The sequence below is a fragment of the Rana temporaria genome, chromosome 4, assembly GCF_905171775.1.
Source record: "Rana temporaria chromosome 4, aRanTem1.1, whole genome shotgun sequence".
Classification (NCBI taxonomy): domain Eukaryota; kingdom Metazoa; phylum Chordata; class Amphibia; order Anura; family Ranidae; genus Rana; species Rana temporaria.
The window spans coordinates 341,853,119-341,871,469 of NC_053492.1; the positions used below are offsets into that span (position 1 = coordinate 341,853,119).

Consider the following 18,351-nt stretch of genomic DNA (forward strand, 5'->3'; position numbering starts at 1 on the left):
TGCACAGCCGAACCAAGCACCATCCTGCCTCCCCGGAATTTTCTTTTGATCTCTCAACCTGATTTGTTAGATTCCATCAAAACAGCATCCAGACATCTTTCCTGCCCAGAATTATCGTCACTAGAGGAGTGTGACGGTTTATTCTGGCTCCAAGATAAAATGTATGTTCCAATTGAAACCAGACAACTGGTCTTGAGTACCTTCCATGACCGAAAGCTTGTAGGCCATTTCGGGGTACGGAAGACTTCTGAATTGATTTCCCGGCACTTTTGGTGGCCAAAATGGAGGCAGGACTGTAAAATTTACGTTTCATCATGTACCAGATGCCAACGCAATAAGGGTCCTAAGACCAAGACCTGGGGACTACTTAAGCCGCTACAGATACCAGAACGCCCTTGGGCCGATATCTCGTTAGATTTTATTGTGGATCTACCTCCATCAGGAGGTTTTACTACTATATTGGTTGTCGTAGATCGTTTATCAAAAATGGCCCATTTCCTACCTATGGTAGGAACCCCATCCGCAGTCGAAACATCCAAATTCTTCTTCAAAGAAATCATCAGACTTCACGGGGTCCCCAAGACCATCGTTTCAGATAGAGGGGTCCAATTCACCTCCAAATTTTGGAGAGAGCTCTGCAAGTCTTTGGAAGTGAAGACCTGCCTGTCCTCGGCCTACCATCCCCAAAGTAACGGCCAAACGGAAAGGACGAACCAGACTCTGGAGCAGTATCTCAGATGTTTTTGTTCCTCCTCTCAGGATGATTGGTCATCTCTTCTACCTTCTGCTGAGTTCGCATACAATAACTCTGTCCATGCTACCACCAATCAAACGCCTTTTTGGGCCAATTTTGGTTTTCACCCTGCCTTCCTTCCAGATCCCCTTCCGGAAATACCCGTCCCAGCTGCTCAAGAACACATTATGGCCATTCAGTCCAACTTTTTGAATCTTCAGAGAATGATGCAACAGGCCCAGGAGGACTATAAAAGGTTCTACGACAAAGGAAGGAAAGAGTGTCCCTCTTTTGAAATTGGGGAGGAGGTTTTGCTCTCTACTGCTAACCTAAAATTACCAGTCCCTTCTCGGAAGTTGGGTCCGAGATACATTGGTCCCTTTAAGGTCAAACGAAGGATCAATGTAGTGACCTTTGAACTTGCACTACCCAATTCCTACAGGATCCACCCGGTCTTCCATGCCTCTCTCTTAAAACCCATCGTTCCCGATCCTTTTCAAGGAAGGACGGATCTTCCACCACCACCAGTGGAGGTGGAGGGAGAAGAGGAGTTTGAGGTCGAGTCCATTCTGAGCTGTAGAAAACGGGGGAGGCAGCTTCAATATTTGATCAAATGGAGGGGTTATCCTCCGGAGGACAACTCCTGGGAGCCTTCTAGAAATCTACATGCCCCTCGGCTGATCCGTGCCTTCCATCTAGAACATCCAGAGTTGATGACCAGTCTAGGCGTCCGGAGTCCGCCCCTCGGGGGGGGCACTGTCAGGGCCAAAGCGCTGTACTTCCTCCTTTAACACACCAGCGTAGTAGATTGGCTTCCCGGCGGCTAACTGGGCACTTTAGGCGTGTGCGCATACGCATGTGACCTCTCGGGGCCAATCACCAGCGTGACCGCCCTATTTAAACCAGCTCCTGTCAGTAGACAGGTTGCTGGTTTATCGTCAGCTTCTGACCCGTATCCTGTTTCCTGGGAACCTTACCTTGTGGATTGCTTCCCGACTCGGCTCTCTCCTGGAACTTTTGAACTTGGCTTGTCTCATCAACCTTGCTTGAACTCTCCTGACCTGACCCCTTGGCTTGTGACCCGGACTTGTACTTTCTCCTGCCCTTGGACTCTGGCTTGTGACTTGGATCTGCTACCTTCTCTGCCCCTTGAACCCCGGCTTGTGTTTTGGAACTTTCTTAGTCTTCATCTTGACCTGATCCCTGACGTGTCTTCAGTTATCTCCTGTCTCCGGCTGCAGCCCCACAGAAGCTACTACATCTGCTGCTACTACCTGCAAGCACCGCTTCTTCGCTGGCACCGGTACCGCCTTGTGCTTCTGCCTCCTGTCTCAACCTCAGGGGGCGGGCGCGCTTGGTCGTAAAGGTGAGCCACCCTCTGCATATCGGTCTCGGTAAGTACCTGGTTTCTGATAGGAAGCCTACTTGAAATTTTTTTAGGTGCTAATGAGCCCAGGGTAGCATCGGGATACAAGATGACATGGTCCCGATTAGACTCAGACAGCTTGAAGCCGAGAGGTGAGAGAGAGACCTGTTGTGACTCATCCTCTGGGCAATAGCTGTTACTTTCTGGGGGGGAGACGCACTGTTCCAGGTGAGGTGTTAAAAAGGGCATCGAGGTAGATCATTGACTGATTTGGAGTTAGAAGACTCTTCTTCAAATTCACCAGCCACCCAAATTCCACCAGGGTGGACAGCAGTTTTTTTTTTGTGCCTGAGAAGCTGATCTGGGTTGGGGGCTAACAAATGGATGTCATCCAAATAATGGAAAACTCAAAGACCTTTCTTCCTGAGAGGTGCCAGACCTGCGATCAGTACCTTCGAGAATGTCCTTGGGGAAGTGCACAGGCCGAAAGGAAGGCACTGGAACTGGATATGTGTCTGGCTAACCGCCACCCTTAGATACTTCTGGAAGGCGGGGAGGATGGGAACGTGGATATAGGCATCTTAAAGGTCCACCGACCACATCCAGTCTCCTGGCTGGACCATCTGGATGATGGTCTGTAAGGATTCCATCTTGAAGGATTCTAAATAAATGAAGCGATTTAGACGCTTCAAATCTACCACTGGTCTCCATTCCCCATTCTTTTTGGGGAGAATAGAATCCTGTGAACCTCTCGGAGGGAGGGACAGGGACTACTGCTTGATTAACTTGCAGCAGGTTAAGAAAATTCTGCAGGGCCTCTGCTTTTTGAAGAGACACTGGCACTATTGTCAGGGCAAACGAGTCTTGCAGGGGATGATTTAAGAACGTCCAGAAATGTCCAAAACGGACGGTGGATACCACCCAGGGATCCTTGCACTAGCTGGACCAGACCCCTGAAAACCCTCTCAATCTGGCCCCAACCGGAGGCACTTGGAGTGGCCTGGTGTCAAAACGACTTTGCCCCTTCCTGGGGGTTGGGGAGACTCCTCTGTTTGACTTTAAGAAGGTAGCCTGAGTACTTCTCCAATTTTTCTTGGGTTCCCTGTTTGACAGAACTGTGAAGTTCCTGTTCCTAGAGGATTGGAATTTCGAGGAAAACACTCGAGAGCGTCTAATGCTATGTACACACAATCAGAATTTCCAATTGAAAAAAGTCAGATAGAATTTTTTCATCGGATGTGTGGGCCCCATCTGACTTTTTTCCGTCGGAGTTTAGAAATAGAACATGTTTTATTTTTCCGATCGTCTGTGCGGAACTCCGACAGAAAAAAAAACATGCATGCTCAGAACCAAGTCGACGCATGCTTAGAAGCATTAAACTTCATTTTTATCAGCTTGGCGTAGTGTTTTATGGCACCGCGTTTTGGACGTTTGGAATTTGGTCTGACAGTGTGTATGCAAGACAGCTTGAACGGAATCCTGACTGAAAATTTCCATTGGATTTTATCCCATCGGAAATTCCGATCGTGTGCACAGGGCATTACTCTCCTGTCCTGTGGAAGTAATCCTGATTTCCCATCAGTCACTCGAGAGATTGCCTTCTCAAGCCTATCCCCAAACAGGCTGCATCGGCAGCCCATGGCTTCAACCACAGAGCCCGCATGGCCATAACTGTATGTAACATAGCTCTAGAAGAATATCTAACAGAATCAATTGCTGACTCCCCCACAAAGTCTGAAGATAACCTGAGCTCTTCCAGCGCCTTTATGATGTCATCCTTTTGGTGCATATTGCCTAATGGCCACCTCAATGTTCTCAGTCCAGACCCTGATGGTGTTTGAAACTGACGCTAATGCCACCTCCGGTCTGCAGGCGCCTCCTGACAATTGGTAGGCCTTTTTTAGGTCTGAGTCGATGTGTCTATCCAAAGGATCTTTAAAGGAGGCTGAGTCCTCCATTGGCAGGGTGATGTTTTTGGCTAGGCGAAACACTGTAGCATCGACAACCGGAGGAGTATCCAAGAGGGCTGAATCCGACTCTGCTAAAGGGTACAGTTTATTTAGTCGGTTCAAGGAAAACCGTTTAACCATTCTCCCTCTATAGGATCCTTTAACTCCTCCATATAGGGGAAAAAGGAACGTTTTTTTTTTTTCTTCAAAAAAGGAAAAAAAGACTTGGATTTTTTAGGGGGCTCCTCAGTGTCTTCCCAGCCTATTGCTTGTTTGACTGCCGAGACAAATGGTTGGACTAAAGAGAAACTGAACCCAGAGGGGTCGGATTCATCTGTAGAATCATCGGACTCCTATTTGTCTCTTGTGGTTGGAAGAGGAGGAACTGATGCGGCCACTGCAGGGCCAGAGGTGGACAGACCTGGAAGGGCAGAATCTGAAGCTTGATCTTGCCCGCAATCTGTTGAGCAGGAGAAGAGACCATTATCTCTGCTAGTGAGTCCTTGACGACTCTTTTGATCAAATCCATCACCTGCTGAACCTCCTCCGTTCTCTCCTGTTTAGCATAACCCCCAAGGCAGTCCTTGCACATCAATTTATCTGCCATGATGGTGGCTCCGCATGCCCGACATCTTTTGGAACTCTCTCGTCTGGGAGGACTAGATGACCGGTGTCTCTTAGAAGCCTACCTCTAATGCCGAAAACTAGTTAATCGGCTGTGACCAAAACTAGGCTGGAAATGACCACTGTGATGGCCAGAAGTCTTGTTAGACTTGTCTTGGCGTATAGGGCTGAAACGAGAGTAACGGCGTAAAGGCAGATTTTTTTATGATTGAATTAGGTGCATATCCTTACCTAAGAAAACAAGGGTCTTGGTCTGACGGCGGCTGACTCATGGCTGTGGGGCAGGTAGAGGCAAAGAGCAGCAGAAAAAAACACTGAAGAGAAAATAAAAGAGAAACATAAAAAAAAGGAGGGTAACCGAGAGGTACTTCCTCACCCCCGAAGCTCTGCCTATGAGGAAAATACTCCCAAGAAGGAAAACAAAAGCACCTCTTCCTTCTTAATAATAAATATATATTTCTTTATCGTACACCACGGAACACAGACTCCTAGGAAATTTGATGTTCTCAATCCTATGGAGGAAAAGTTTACTAGAAAATGGAAGCTACCGGCGGTAGATGCAGCCATTTTGTGTGTAAACAAAAACCTAACCTGTCCAGTTGACAATGCTCAGGTGTTTAAAGATTTTTCTGAAAAGAAGCTAGAATCTTTACTTAAATCTTTCTTTGTGATGGCGGGCGCTGTGACCCAACCTGCTGTGGCAGCTGTGGGTATGTGTCAGGTCCTAAAGGAACAAGTGAAACAAGGGCTTAAGGATCTTCCTCCAGATCAGCTCAAGCTTTGGGAGAACCTGTCTAAGGCCTTATGTTTTACGGTCAATGCCATGAGAGTACCTATCCAACAGGCATCCCGCCTCACGCTCCAACTGGTGCACATGCGCAGAATCCTTTGGTTGAAGCATTGGTCAGCAGAAGCTCCATGTAAAAAACTTTTTGGCTTGTTTTCCCTTTCATGGGGAACGACTTTTTGGGTAAGACTACACTATTGTCAGAGAAAAATAAAAATAAATGCCCATGTTTTAAATGGGCCTTTTCTCCGGTCCCAGGGACCTCTGCCTCCAGACAGTGGCGACGGCATTCTCAATCAACCACAAAACCTAAGACATATTCCATTGATTCTCTTGAGTCGGAAGTTGGCTTTTTTGGTTGCTATCTCCTCTGCTAGGAGAGTATCTAAACTAGCAGCTCTTTCCTGTAAAGAGCCTTATTTGGTTTGTCACAAAGACAAAATTGTATTACGGCCCCACCCTACTTTTCTTCCTCAGGTGGTCTCGCCTTTCCATTTAAATAAACAAGATATTGTTATGCCTTCCTTTTTTCCTGAACCACAGTCTGTGGGGGGGAAATGATTGCACTCTCTCTAGATGTAGTGAGAGCAATGAAGGTTTATCTGCAAACAACTGCTCAGATGTCAGGTCACCTGTGGCCAGATGACAGATGCACCCTGTTGGAGTCAGGAGTGCACCACAAGGTAGTGAACCCTATACCAGACTGCTGCGGATAGAACACAGAGTGGATATGGAAGGCAGGTCCACTAGAGCACAAACCGGGATCCCACAGGAAGCTTGAGCCCAAGATTCCCCAGGGCGCAGAGTCTAAGATTTAGCAGGTATTCACCAGAGCCTCTAGTGGTGAGGATGGCCTTAGCTGCAACTGAATCCAGGTCACGGCCCCCAGAGTCCCCCAGCTCACGCTCCGTAAAGCATAGAGGAGAGAGGGGAAGCAGCCACTCAGGATACAAGAGATTAGTGAGGGGTAAGCCAAGGTCAGGGCGACAAGCAGACAAGGATAAACGAAGGACATGTCAAAGGTCAGGGTCACAAGCAAACAGGAATAGTCGGGGACAAGCCAAGATCGGTACACCGAGATGAACGTAGAACACGCAGGAACCCAAACACACAATGCTTAACAAACAACGTTGATCAGCAAGGCAGACCTGCAGTGCACTGGTTAATATAGAGTTCCTGATATGGCCTGGGATGGAGCCTTGCTAGAGGAGTGATTATTTAAGCAGCCAGGTGAGAGTGACTGGCCTCTAAGGTGAACACATGGAGGAGGTAAGCGGACAGACAAAAATTACTGCATATCCATGACATCCGATACGTAAAACAGATGTTTTGTTTATTCTGCCATATGGTCCCAAAAAGGGCCAGGCAGCATCGAAATCGACCATTTCTAAATGGATTCGACAAGTGATTATTCAAACTTATGGTTTAAGGAATAAAATTCCTCCCTTTCCTGTCAAGGCGCACTCGACCAGGGCGATAAGTGCCTCCTGGGCAGTGCATCATCAGGCTTCGAATGCTCAGATCTGTAAGGCTGCAACTTGGTCTTCAGTCCATACATTTACCAAATGGATGTAAGAGGACATGAGGATGCCGCCTTCGGGCATAGTGTGCTGCAGGCAGCGGTATAGGGCCTCTCGTCCGATGGCGGTCTGCTTGATCTGTGTCTCCCTCCCCTCATATTGAGCATTGCTCTGGGACGTCCCACTAAGTAATGACTAAAGGCTCTGGGCCAGATTCAGGTAGCTTGGCGCATCTTTGTGCCCACGTATCCCAGAGAGGCTAGCAGAGTATTCACAAAGCACTCGCTCCCTACGTTGCGCCAGCGTAACCTAAATCATTTGGCGTAAGCCCGCCTAATTCAAAATAGGTGGACTGTGGGCGTGATCCATTTAAATGAGCCGTGACCCCATGCAAACGATGGTCCGAACGAACGATGCATGCGCGCGCATGCTCAGAATCACGTCGAACATACTCCCTAAGATACGACGGCTCAATGCCTACGACGTTAACGTAACCTACGCCCAGCCCCATTCACGTACTACTAACGTAAACAACGTAAAATACGACGGCTGTTCCGTCGTCCATACCTTTGCATGGGATGCGCCTCATATATGGTGTACTAACTTTACGCCGGACGTACGCCTTACGTAAATGGCATATATTACTGGGACGGGCGCAAGTACGTTCGTGAATCGGCGTATCTAGGTCATTTGCATATTCGACGCGTAAATCAATGGAAGCGCCCCTTGCGGCCAGCGTAAATATGCGCCCAGGCTCCGACGGCGTAGGAAACTTACGTCGGTCAGATGAAGCCAAATTTCAGGCGTATCTTGTATTAAGAATCAGGCGCATAGATACGACGGCGCATCTGTGCACTTACGCGGCGTATCTACACATACGTCGGCGTAAGTGTTACCTGAATCTGGCCCTCTGTGTTCCGTGGTGTACGATAAAGAAAATATGATTTTTAATAACAGCTTACCTGTAAAATCCTTTTCTTGGAGTACACCACGGGACACAGAGGTCCCGCCCCTCTTTCTGGGTTACGTATTGCTTTGCTGCAAAACTGAGGTACTTCCCTTATGGGAGGGGTTATATAGAGGGGTGCCTGTCTTCATTGGTTGTGCCAGTGTTTAATCACCTTTGGTGAACTATACAACCCACTATGTAATGACTAAAGACTCTGTGTCCCGTGGTGTACTCCAAGAAAAGGATTTTACAGGTAAGCTATTATTAAAAATACAGAAAAAGTATTTGAATTTTATAACCAGGAATGAGAAAAAAAAGGAGAATGTTATGGGGGGGGATATGGTTCTCGCTTTAATAATTTATACTCTATCCTGAGGGGAGGAGTCTGGGGCGGAGCTTATCACAGGTATGCTGCCATGGAAGCACCAGGAAAATCTGTTATCTCCATCTGAGACTGACTATAGGTCCTGGGATGTAGTGGATAAGCCTAAAATAATATTTGTTCTTTCTTTGTATTTTATTAGGTAGCAGTTTACTGTTTCATTGTTCTCAACAATTTCACTTGCAGATTTAGTTGCAGAGCAGAAATCGATGGAAAAAAATATCCTGAAACTAAACCACATGCATCAAAAAAGCTGGCTAAAAAGGAGGCTGCATTTCTTGCATTGATGGAACTCAAAAAAGAATTTCCTCAGGATTTTCCAGTAGGTTTTTTTCGTCCAATAAATTTTTATTGAAAAAGAAGTATATGCATACAAACAGAATATACACTGAACATCAGAACAGCGAATAGAACGGCTGAGATCAACATTAGAGATAGTTGTTAATTGGGTCTTTAACCACTTCCTTACTGGGCACTTAAACCCCTTCCTGACCAGAGGACTTTTTGCGATTCGGCACTGCGTCGCTTTAACTGACAATTGCGCGGTCGTGCGACGTGGCTCGAAAACAAAATTAACGTCCTTTTTTCCCCACAAATAGAGCTTTCTTTTGGTGGTATTTGATCACTTTTTTTGCGCTATAAACAAAAATAGAGCGACAATTTTGAAAAAAAAAAATATATTTTTACTTGTTGCTATAATAAATAGCTCAATTTTTTTTTTTTACGTTTTTTTTTTATCCTCAGTCTAGGCCGATACGTATTCTACATATTTTTAGTAAAAAAAAAAAAAAAATCGCAATAAGCGACTGGTTTGCGCAAAAGTTATAGCGCCTACAAAATAAGGGACAGAATTATTATTATTATTTTTTTTTTTTTACTAGAAATGGCGGCGATCTGCGATTTTTATTGGGACTGCGACGTTATGGCGGACACATCGGACACTTTTGACACGTTTTTGGCGCCATTCACATTTATACTGCAATCAGTGCTATAAATATGCACTAATTACTGTATAATTTTTTTTTTTACTAGAAATGGCGGCGATCTGCGATTTTTATTGGGACTGCAACGTTATGGCGGACACATCGGACACTTTTGACACATTTTTGGCGCCATTCACATTTATACTGCAATCAGTGCTATAAATATGCACTAATTACTGTATAAATTTTTTTTTTTACTAGAAATGGCGGCGATCTGCGATTTTTATTGGGACTGCGACGTTATGGCGGACACATCGGACACTTTTGACACATTTTTGGCGCCATTCACATTTATACTGCAATCAGTGCTATAAATATGCACTAATTACTGTATAAATGTGACTGGCAGGGAAGGGGTTAACACTAGGGGGTGAGGAAGGGGTTAAATGTGTGTCCTAATTAGTGTTCTAACTGTGGGGGAAGGGGGGTGACTGGAGGGGTGACCGATCTGTGTCTCTATGTACAAGAGACACAGATCCGTCTCCTCTCTCCCCTGACAGCACCGCTGTCTGCGAGAGCCGGGAATGAGAGATGATCTCATATGTAAACATATGAGATCATCTCTCATTGGCCGCACAGATCGCCTAGGAAACGGCCGCTCCGATTGGCCGTTCACGGCGATCTGTGACTGGCTGTGTCCAAGGGACACGGCCAGCACAGCAGTTCCCCGCTGCGCGCTCGGGAGCGCGCGCGGGGAACGCGAAAAGGGGCGGCCGTAAAAACACGGCCTCCCAGAGAAGTAGAGCCACCCGGCGGCCGTATATAGTCGTACGGCCGTCGGGAAGTGGTTAAGATAACATGGCGATATACAATGGAAAAGTTTTATTAACCACTTGCTTACTGGGCACCTAAACCCCCTTCGTTCCCAGGCGAAATTTCAGCTTCCGGCACTGCGTCGCTTTAACTGACATTTGCGCAGTCGTGCGACGTGGCTCCCAAACAAAATTGACGTCCTTTTTTCCCCACAAATAGAGCTTTATTTTGGTGGTATTTGATCACCTCTGCGGTTTTTATTTTTTGCGCTATAAAAAAAAAAAGAGCGATAATTTAAAAAAAATATATATATGTTTTTACTTGTTGCTTTAATAAATATCCCATTTTTTTTTTTTTTTTTATATTTTTTTTCTCAGTTAAGGGCGATACGTATTTTTCGACGTATTTTTGTAAAAAAAATAAAAATCGCAATAAGCGACTGGTTTGCGCAAAAGTTATAGCGCCTACAAAATGGGGAACAGAATTATGATTTTTTTTCATTATTTTTTTTTTTACTAGTAATGGCGGCGATCTGCGATTTTTCCTTTACCTTGTGCGGTCCTTCACTTACCTCACCCTTCGATTTTGCTTTTAAATGTCCTTATTTCTCCTGAGAAATTCTCACTTCCCGTTCTTCTGTCTGTAACTACACACAGTAATGCAAGGCTTTCTCCCTGGTGTGGAGAAAGCCTCTTGAGGTGGGAGGGGGCGAGCAGGAGTGTCAGGATGCCCACCAACACACAGCTCCTTTTTCTATCTACAAAGTAGAGAGTGTCCTGACATCCTGCTCGCCCCCTCCCCCCTCAAGAGGCTTTCTCCACACCAGGGAGAAAGCCTTGCATTACTGTATGTAGTTACAGACAGAACAGGAAGTGAGGATTTCTCAGAAGAAATAAGGACATTTAAAAGCAAAATCGAAGGATGAGGTAAGGGAAGGAGGACTGTACTAAGGTAAAGGAAGTTATTTAGGGATTTTTTTTTACCTTTACAACCCCTTTAAGGCATTACATCAGTACATTGACGACAACTTGGAGAAGGGCTTCATCCGGCCTTCCACATGTCCTGCGGGCGCTGGAATCTTTTTCATGGAGAAGAAGGGTCATACCTTGCGCCCCTGTGTCGATTACCGGGAATTAAATAAAATTACCATTAAAAATAGATATCCTATTTTAAGCCTCAATTTATGTATATTGTGTGGGGGGGTGACCCCCATTTTTGGCCCGCTATCTGGCCCTCAGATCCCCTGTGATATTATCATAGGTACTAGGTCTCAATGTGATTACGTGCTCCCTCTGTTTCCTTTCTCTGTTATGTTGGAAAAAAACAAAAATGGATGGCTTATTGTTTGATGTAAGATGCTTCTGACAACACGAGTTGTGATGTATTACTATGCCGTCCACAAATAAAGATTATACAAAAAAAAAATAGATATCCTTTACCCCTGGTTCCGGAATTATTCCAACGCTTCAATACTTTCACCTTCTTTACCAACCTTGACCTGCGAGGTGCCTATAATCTAGTGCGGATCCGCAAAGGGGGATGTGTGGAAAATGGCCTTTCCCACTAGATTCGGACAGTACGAATACCTCGTTATGCCCTTTGGGTTATTTAATGCTCCGGCCACATTTCAGCATTTCATTAATGACATTATGGTATTCATTATGGTGTCCGAAACAAGAACTACAAAACCAAGTCCTGGGGTCTACTGAGACCTTTGCCAATTCCCAAAAGACCTTGGCAAATGATTAGTATGGACTTTATTGTTGAACTCCCTCTGTCTCAAAGGTTCACTACCATCTTTGTGGTCATTGACAGGCTCACAAAGATGGCGCAATTTATCCCCATGTTAGGAACGCCCTCAGCAACAGAGACTGCTCATACCTCCATCAAAGAAGTGGCCAGGCTTCATGGGGTACCTAGCAGCATCACTTCCAATTAAAGGAGTGCAGTTCATGTCCAAATTTTGGAAAGATCTTTGCAGGGTTCTGAAAATTTAAACTTGCTTCTCTTCAGCCTACTATCCCCAGATCAATGGATAAAACAAAGCGAACGAACCAGACCCTAGAGCAGTATCTTCGGTGCTTCTCATCCTTTACCCAAAATGACTGGGCATCACTGTTACCCCTGGCAGAGTTCACTTACAATGACGCAGTTCATTCAGCTACAGGATAAGCTCCATTTTTCACAAATTATGGATATTTTCCAGCTTTCTTACCTGATACTTTTCCTGATTCCTGCAGTCCAAGAAAGAGTAAGTGATCTCCAATCAAATTGCAAAGTATTACAAGATGCCATTTCCAGGGCTCACCGTCCAGTATGAAGACAATTCCTGGGAACCAGAATCTAATCTCCATGCCAAGAGACTAATACGGAATTTGTTCCAGGCTCACCCTGACAAGATGCTATGAATGGGCATCCGGAGGTTGCCCATTGGGGGGGGGGGGCAATGTAAGAGAAATCTTGGTAACAAGAGCGCAGTAGTGCGCAGGCGTGGATCTTGTAAGAAATGCATAAGAAAAGACATGTACTGGCGCATGCGGGCGCGAGCCGGCGCGTGCACACGTGTGAGCATTGGCACCAGACGGCCTATTTAAACCTGCCAGTAACATGCATACTTTGCTGAGTGGTCTTTTCAGCTAGTGCCCGTTAACCCGATCTGTACCAGTTCTCTGCATCTTGACCCGGCTTGTTTGAACCCTCCTGTTGATCTCCGCCTACCTACCTGTTACCCCGGCTTGTGCTTGACTCCGCTTCTGCCTGATGTTCCTGTGCCTCATTGCCTGACTGTGTACCGAACCTGGCCTGTGTCCTGTCTTTGCCTCTGCCTTACGTCTCGGTACCTGCTCTGTCCGGTTGTTGATGACCCCCTGGCTCACTTTCCGGATACGCTTCCAGCTACTGATCCAGCGACATGGGGCTCCTGCTCTCAGTTCCGGCCCAGCAGTCTCCAGTCACCTGGTTCCTGCCAAGACCCAGCCAGAGCCATCTGCTACAGCAGCCCTCGTGCCACTCTGTGTACTCCACTTCCTGTCACCACTACCAGGGGTGTTGGACAGGAGGTGCAAGAGAAGCCCTCTCTACAGCTCGATCTCCACCAGGTACATGACAATAATTCTCTAGTTCCGGTTACCCTTTCTTGGTCTGAGTCGTCCATTGATACACAGGCTCTAATCAACTCTGGGGCTGCAGGGCTGTTAATAGATAGTGACTTTGTGTCTAAGCACTTGATTCTGCTGCAGCTTTGTGCCACTGTGCTTGCCATTGAGGCTTTTTATGGGAGACCTTTACAGCCTGCCCATGTGGATCATGAGGCTGCTCCATTTATCGTGGCCGTGGGGGCTCTTCACCATGAGATAATCAAATTTCAAGTCATTTCCTCACCTCATTACCTGGTGGTCATTGGTTATTCTTGGTTACAGAGGCACAACCCCTCTTTTGATTCGCATTGTGCTGAGGTTCTTTCCTGGTCGCCACAATGCAGTAAAACATGTTTTCAGAAAGTGGTTAAGGTCTTGTGCACCTCTTCACTCTCCTTCTTGCCAGATGATTACCACAAATTTAGCGATGTCTTTGACCAATGTCAAGCCGGTATTTTTCCTCCACACCAGTCGTATAATTGTGCAATTGACCCTGAACCTGGTGCCATGCCCCCTCGTGGCCAAGTCTACCCTTTGTTTGTCTCGGAGGATAAAGCCATGGAGGACAATGTTGCCAATTCACTTTCTCGAGGGGTATCCCCAAATCCTCGTCTCCTGCCGGTGCTGGCTACTTCTTTGTGATAAAGAAGAGTGGTGAACTGAGGCCTTGTATTGATTATAGGGGTCTCAATCGCATCACGATTAAGAACGCTTATCTAATTTCATTGATTACGGAAATATTTGAGCACCTCAAGGGAGCAACGGTTTTTACTGAGCTCAATTTGAGAGGGGCATACAATCTGGTGAGGATCAGGGAGGGCGGCGAATGGAAAACTGCGTTTAATACCAGGACTGGACATTACGAATACTTCGTAATGCAATTTGGTCTCTGAACGCTCCTTCATTTTTTCAGGAATTCATCAACGATGTCCTCCGAGAGCCCTCCGAGAAATCCCACCACACAGATGTCTCCCGTGTGCTACGGAGGTTCAGAAATAATAACCTGTATTGTAAGTTGGAAAAGTGCGAGTTCCATCGTGAACAGGTTTAATTTCTCAGTTATATAATTTCTAGTGCTGGTTTTTCAATGGACCCAGAGAAATTATCTGTAGTTCTACAGTGGCCTCGACCTGTAGGTCTACGTCCGCTACAACATTTTCTTGGCTTTGCCAATTATTATCAGTAATTTATAGGTAACTTCTTTTCTCTGGTCAAACCCCTGACTAATATGACCAGGAAGGATGGTAACCCACAGAATTGGTCTATGGATTCCATTAAAGCCTTTAAATCTCTTAAGGCTGCCCTTTGTTTCAGCTCCTGTGCTGGCACATCCTGATCCTACTGTCAGGACCTGGGCTTGAACCTGTGATCTCAGCTGTGCCTGGCAATGGAACTTCTCACTGAGCTATCTGAGATGCTGCACAGCACCTTGTCAGATCCTTTGTACAACCCTGCCTTGTAATTTGATTTGTAATTTGCACCTCCCACGAACTTCCTGATATAAGCCATGTCTCTGCACTTCCTCCTTGCCAGAATATTGTGCTAGCTCCAGCCTCTATCTGGCTCCTGTCTTCCCTGCTGCTGTCCATATTTGCTACTGCTCGTCATCGACCCTTGGCCTGTTCCTCGACTACGCTTCTGCCTGATCCCAACCATCAACTATCCGTTACCGACCCTTTTGCTTGTTTACTGACCATGCTTCTATTTAATCCTTACCTGCTTATCTGCTACTGAACCTCGGCTTGCTTACCCCCTGGTGGGGCAATCCTGAGGACCGTGACCTGGTACTAACACGCAGCAAAATAAATCTTCACCATCAGGAGCCCTGGTGAACACCAGTTAGTACTTAGACTCCGCACCTCAGGTGAGTCTGTGTCATCTGCCAGGGTGACTGCCTGTTTACCTATCCTGCTGGTCAGTGGTAGTTCTCCAACTGCTATAGCAATTGGTCTTCGAGCCTGACCCCTGATCGTGACACCTATGTTACCCCTTATTCTTGAGGTTGATATGTCTCAGACTGGAGTGGGCACCCTTCTGTCTCAACCTCCTGCCTCGCGCTATGCATCCTTGTGGATACTTTTCTAAAAAAAATTCTCCTGCAGAATGTAATTACGAGATTGGGGAATTGCTAGCTATCATTTTAGCTGTTAAAGAATGGAGTCATCTCCTTGAGGGTACCACTGTGACGGTCCTCATTTTCTCACATTCTTGTCTGAGGCTAAACGCTTATCTCCCAGAAGGGAACAATGGGCTATTTTTCTGTCAAGCTTTGAAGCATAGTCTCATTCTTACCCGGTACTAAGAATGTAAGGGCTGATGCAGTGTCATGACAATTTTCCTCCTCCAAGATGAAGTCTGTTCCTACTCCTGTGATACCTCCAGATTGCATTCTAGCCTCTATTCACACTAGTCTCACGTCACCTTTGGGTGACAGAATTCTTGCTGCTCAGATCCATTCTCCTCATGAAAAACCTTGTGACTGCTGCTTTGTCCCCGAGAATCTCTGCACTGCTTTGCTCCAGACATGCCATTCTCCCAAGGCAGCTGGTCACCCAGGGAAGAATTGGCTCATCTGGTCTATTTCTCAACAATTCTGGTGGCCTAGTCTCTACGCTGATTTAACCGGTTGTTTTGTGTGTGCTCAGAGTAAAACCCCACAACACCTTTCAGTGGGCCTCCTACAACCCATACCCAATAGAGAAAGGCCCTGGACCCACTTCTCTTTGGATTTTATTGTGGAGTTACCCAATTCCCAGGGCAACACTGTTATTCTTATTGTGGTTGACCGGTTCTCGAAGATGTCTCATCCAAAGAACTGGCATCCATTTTCGCTCTGGAGATCTTTTGGTTACATGAGCTACCCAAGGTTATCATCTTGTACAAGGGTAGCCAGTTTGTTTTCATGTTTTGTCAAGCCTTTTGTGCACAGTTTGGAATTCAGCTTCCCTTCTCCTAGGTGTATCACCCACAGTCCAATGGGGCCCTCCAAGTCCATAACTTTACATTTATCAATATAAAACCTAATCTGCCACATAGCTGCCCACTTAAACAGTGCATTGAGGTTTGCTTGTCAGTTGGAGACATTTGTAAGGAAGTTATTCCACTGCATACTGTAGCTTGGTGTCAACTGCCAAGACTAAAATGCTACTTTTAATCCCAGACCCTATATCATTTATAAAATATGTGTGTGTGTGTGTGTGTGTATGTATATGTGTGTGTGTGTGTGTGTGTGTGTGTGTGTGTGTATATATGTGTATATATAAAGGACCATTTCAGAGTGAGAATCATTAACCACTACTCTCTGAATTCAGTCTTTGAAGCCTTGTACTCACGAGCAGACATGTCCGATGAAACCGGTCCGCGGACCGTTTTCATCGGACATGTCTGCCCGGGGACTTCTGTTCGATGGCTGTACACACCATCGAACAGAAGTCCGCGCGTAAACAATACGCGGGGCGTGTCCGCGGTGTCGCAGCGACAATGACGCGGGGACGTGGGCGGGCCTGCCTTTTAATTGCTTCCACGCATGCGTCGAAGTCATTCGACGCGTGCGAGGGATGGCGGGCGGCCGGACATGTACGGTAGGTCTGTACAGACGACCGTACATGTCCGGGCGGACAGGTTTCCAGCGGACTGTTTTAAAGCAAGTCCAGGAAACAGTTGTCCGCTGGAAACCTGTCCGATCCGCCCGAAAATGGTCCGCTCGGGCCTACACACGGCCAAACATGTCTGCTGAAACTGGTCCGCGGACCAGTTTCAGCAGACATGTTTGGTCGTGAGTACGGGGCCTAAGACAGCTTTTTATCCATTTACAAACTGATCTTTCCAAACCTGTAGACTTTACCTTATACATTAGCCGTGTGTGGGGACCTGTGTCAAATGTATTCGCAAGACCCAAATATACCATGTCCACCCCTTCGTATAAAAAGAAATCTGATTTGTTTGACAACTTTTGTCTTTCATAAATCCATGCTGTCTGTTGCTTATCTATGTGGTCTTTTATTATACTCTCCAGTATCTTCCCAGCTATAGGAGTTAAACTAACAGATCTATAGTTAAATTGTTATAATAGTGCCAACAAATTCTGGTTAATAATGTGCTGCTGATATTCATTTCAGGTAATCTCAAGTGATTTCATACCTGGATTCCCTAGTGCAAGACCTTCTATTTTAAGGTATTTTTCTGTTGTGTTTATTTTTTATTTTATTTTAAATCAGACCTTCCACCACATTGGCAATGTGCTGCCCTCCCCTCTCTGAAAAGTACCAGTGGGGGAAAAATATATTACTCACCTTTCTGCAACTTCCATATTGCAGGGTAATGATGTCATCCTTCGGCCAACAACATACCTGGGAATGTTGAGTAGCCAAAATATCACAAGAAGACAGTACAGCAAAGTGCAGGATCCTCTTCTTGTGAAATTTCGGTTCATTCAACACTCTCAGAGATCTGCCTGTAAACAGGATAACGTCAACCTCACTTGCACCCACAAGAAAAGGTAAGTATATTAGCTAACTGATTTCCTGCCCACAAGTACTTTTTCTTTTAAACATTTTCGGAAAATGTGGGGGGGGGGGGGGGGCAAATTGCCACTGAGGTGGAAGATGACTAAAAGTGTACTTAAAATTATTTAGAGAATAACATCACTAAGCTAACCTACAATTTATAAGCATAGTCCTCTGTAATAAAAGCAGTAACTATTTAATTGGTAACTATATGGTGATTTGTGTACCTATGCCTGTCAAGACTGTCGAATATGGACACCGTGATGCACAATATAGCTGACATTGAGAAAGGCACTTTGGTGTATGGTGTCAAAAAGCATGTTTCTAGCGATTGGAAGAATTAGAATTGTTCTGTCACTTAACTATGCACAACTACTGGGATGAACAAAAAATAATCTAAATTATTGTCTGTTAGGAGATCATCTGCCCCACATTTGTATTATTTAAAATGTCCTGCTTCCAGCAGCCACTGCTGCCAATCATGATGCATGAGTGAACAGACTTTCTGGATATCTGCATCAGTACTTCAGAATTTGTTCTGCCACAAAACTGATTTGTTAGACAAACCAGACCTATGTCTTCTATAAACAGTAGAGATGCCAAGCAGAGGCACAGATGCATACTTAACCACTTCCTTACTGGGCACTTAAACCCCCTTCCTGA

The 18,351-nt window shown here is 45.8% G+C and overlaps 1 protein-coding gene across 2 annotated transcripts in view; it reads left to right on the top strand.

The window, feature by feature from the left end:
- The window catches only part of LOC120937509 (interferon-induced, double-stranded RNA-activated protein kinase-like), a 349,209-nt gene that overhangs the window by 74,038 nt on the left and 256,820 nt on the right, over positions 1-18,351 (top strand). For both annotated transcript variants that reach the window (XM_040350786.1, XM_040350787.1), the window contains exons 9-10: positions 8,497-8,632; positions 17,302-17,357. In XM_040350786.1, the coding sequence (XP_040206720.1) occupies positions 8,497-8,632; positions 17,302-17,357 (192 nt within the window). The remainder of the gene's footprint in view (positions 1-8,496; positions 8,633-17,301; positions 17,358-18,351) is intronic.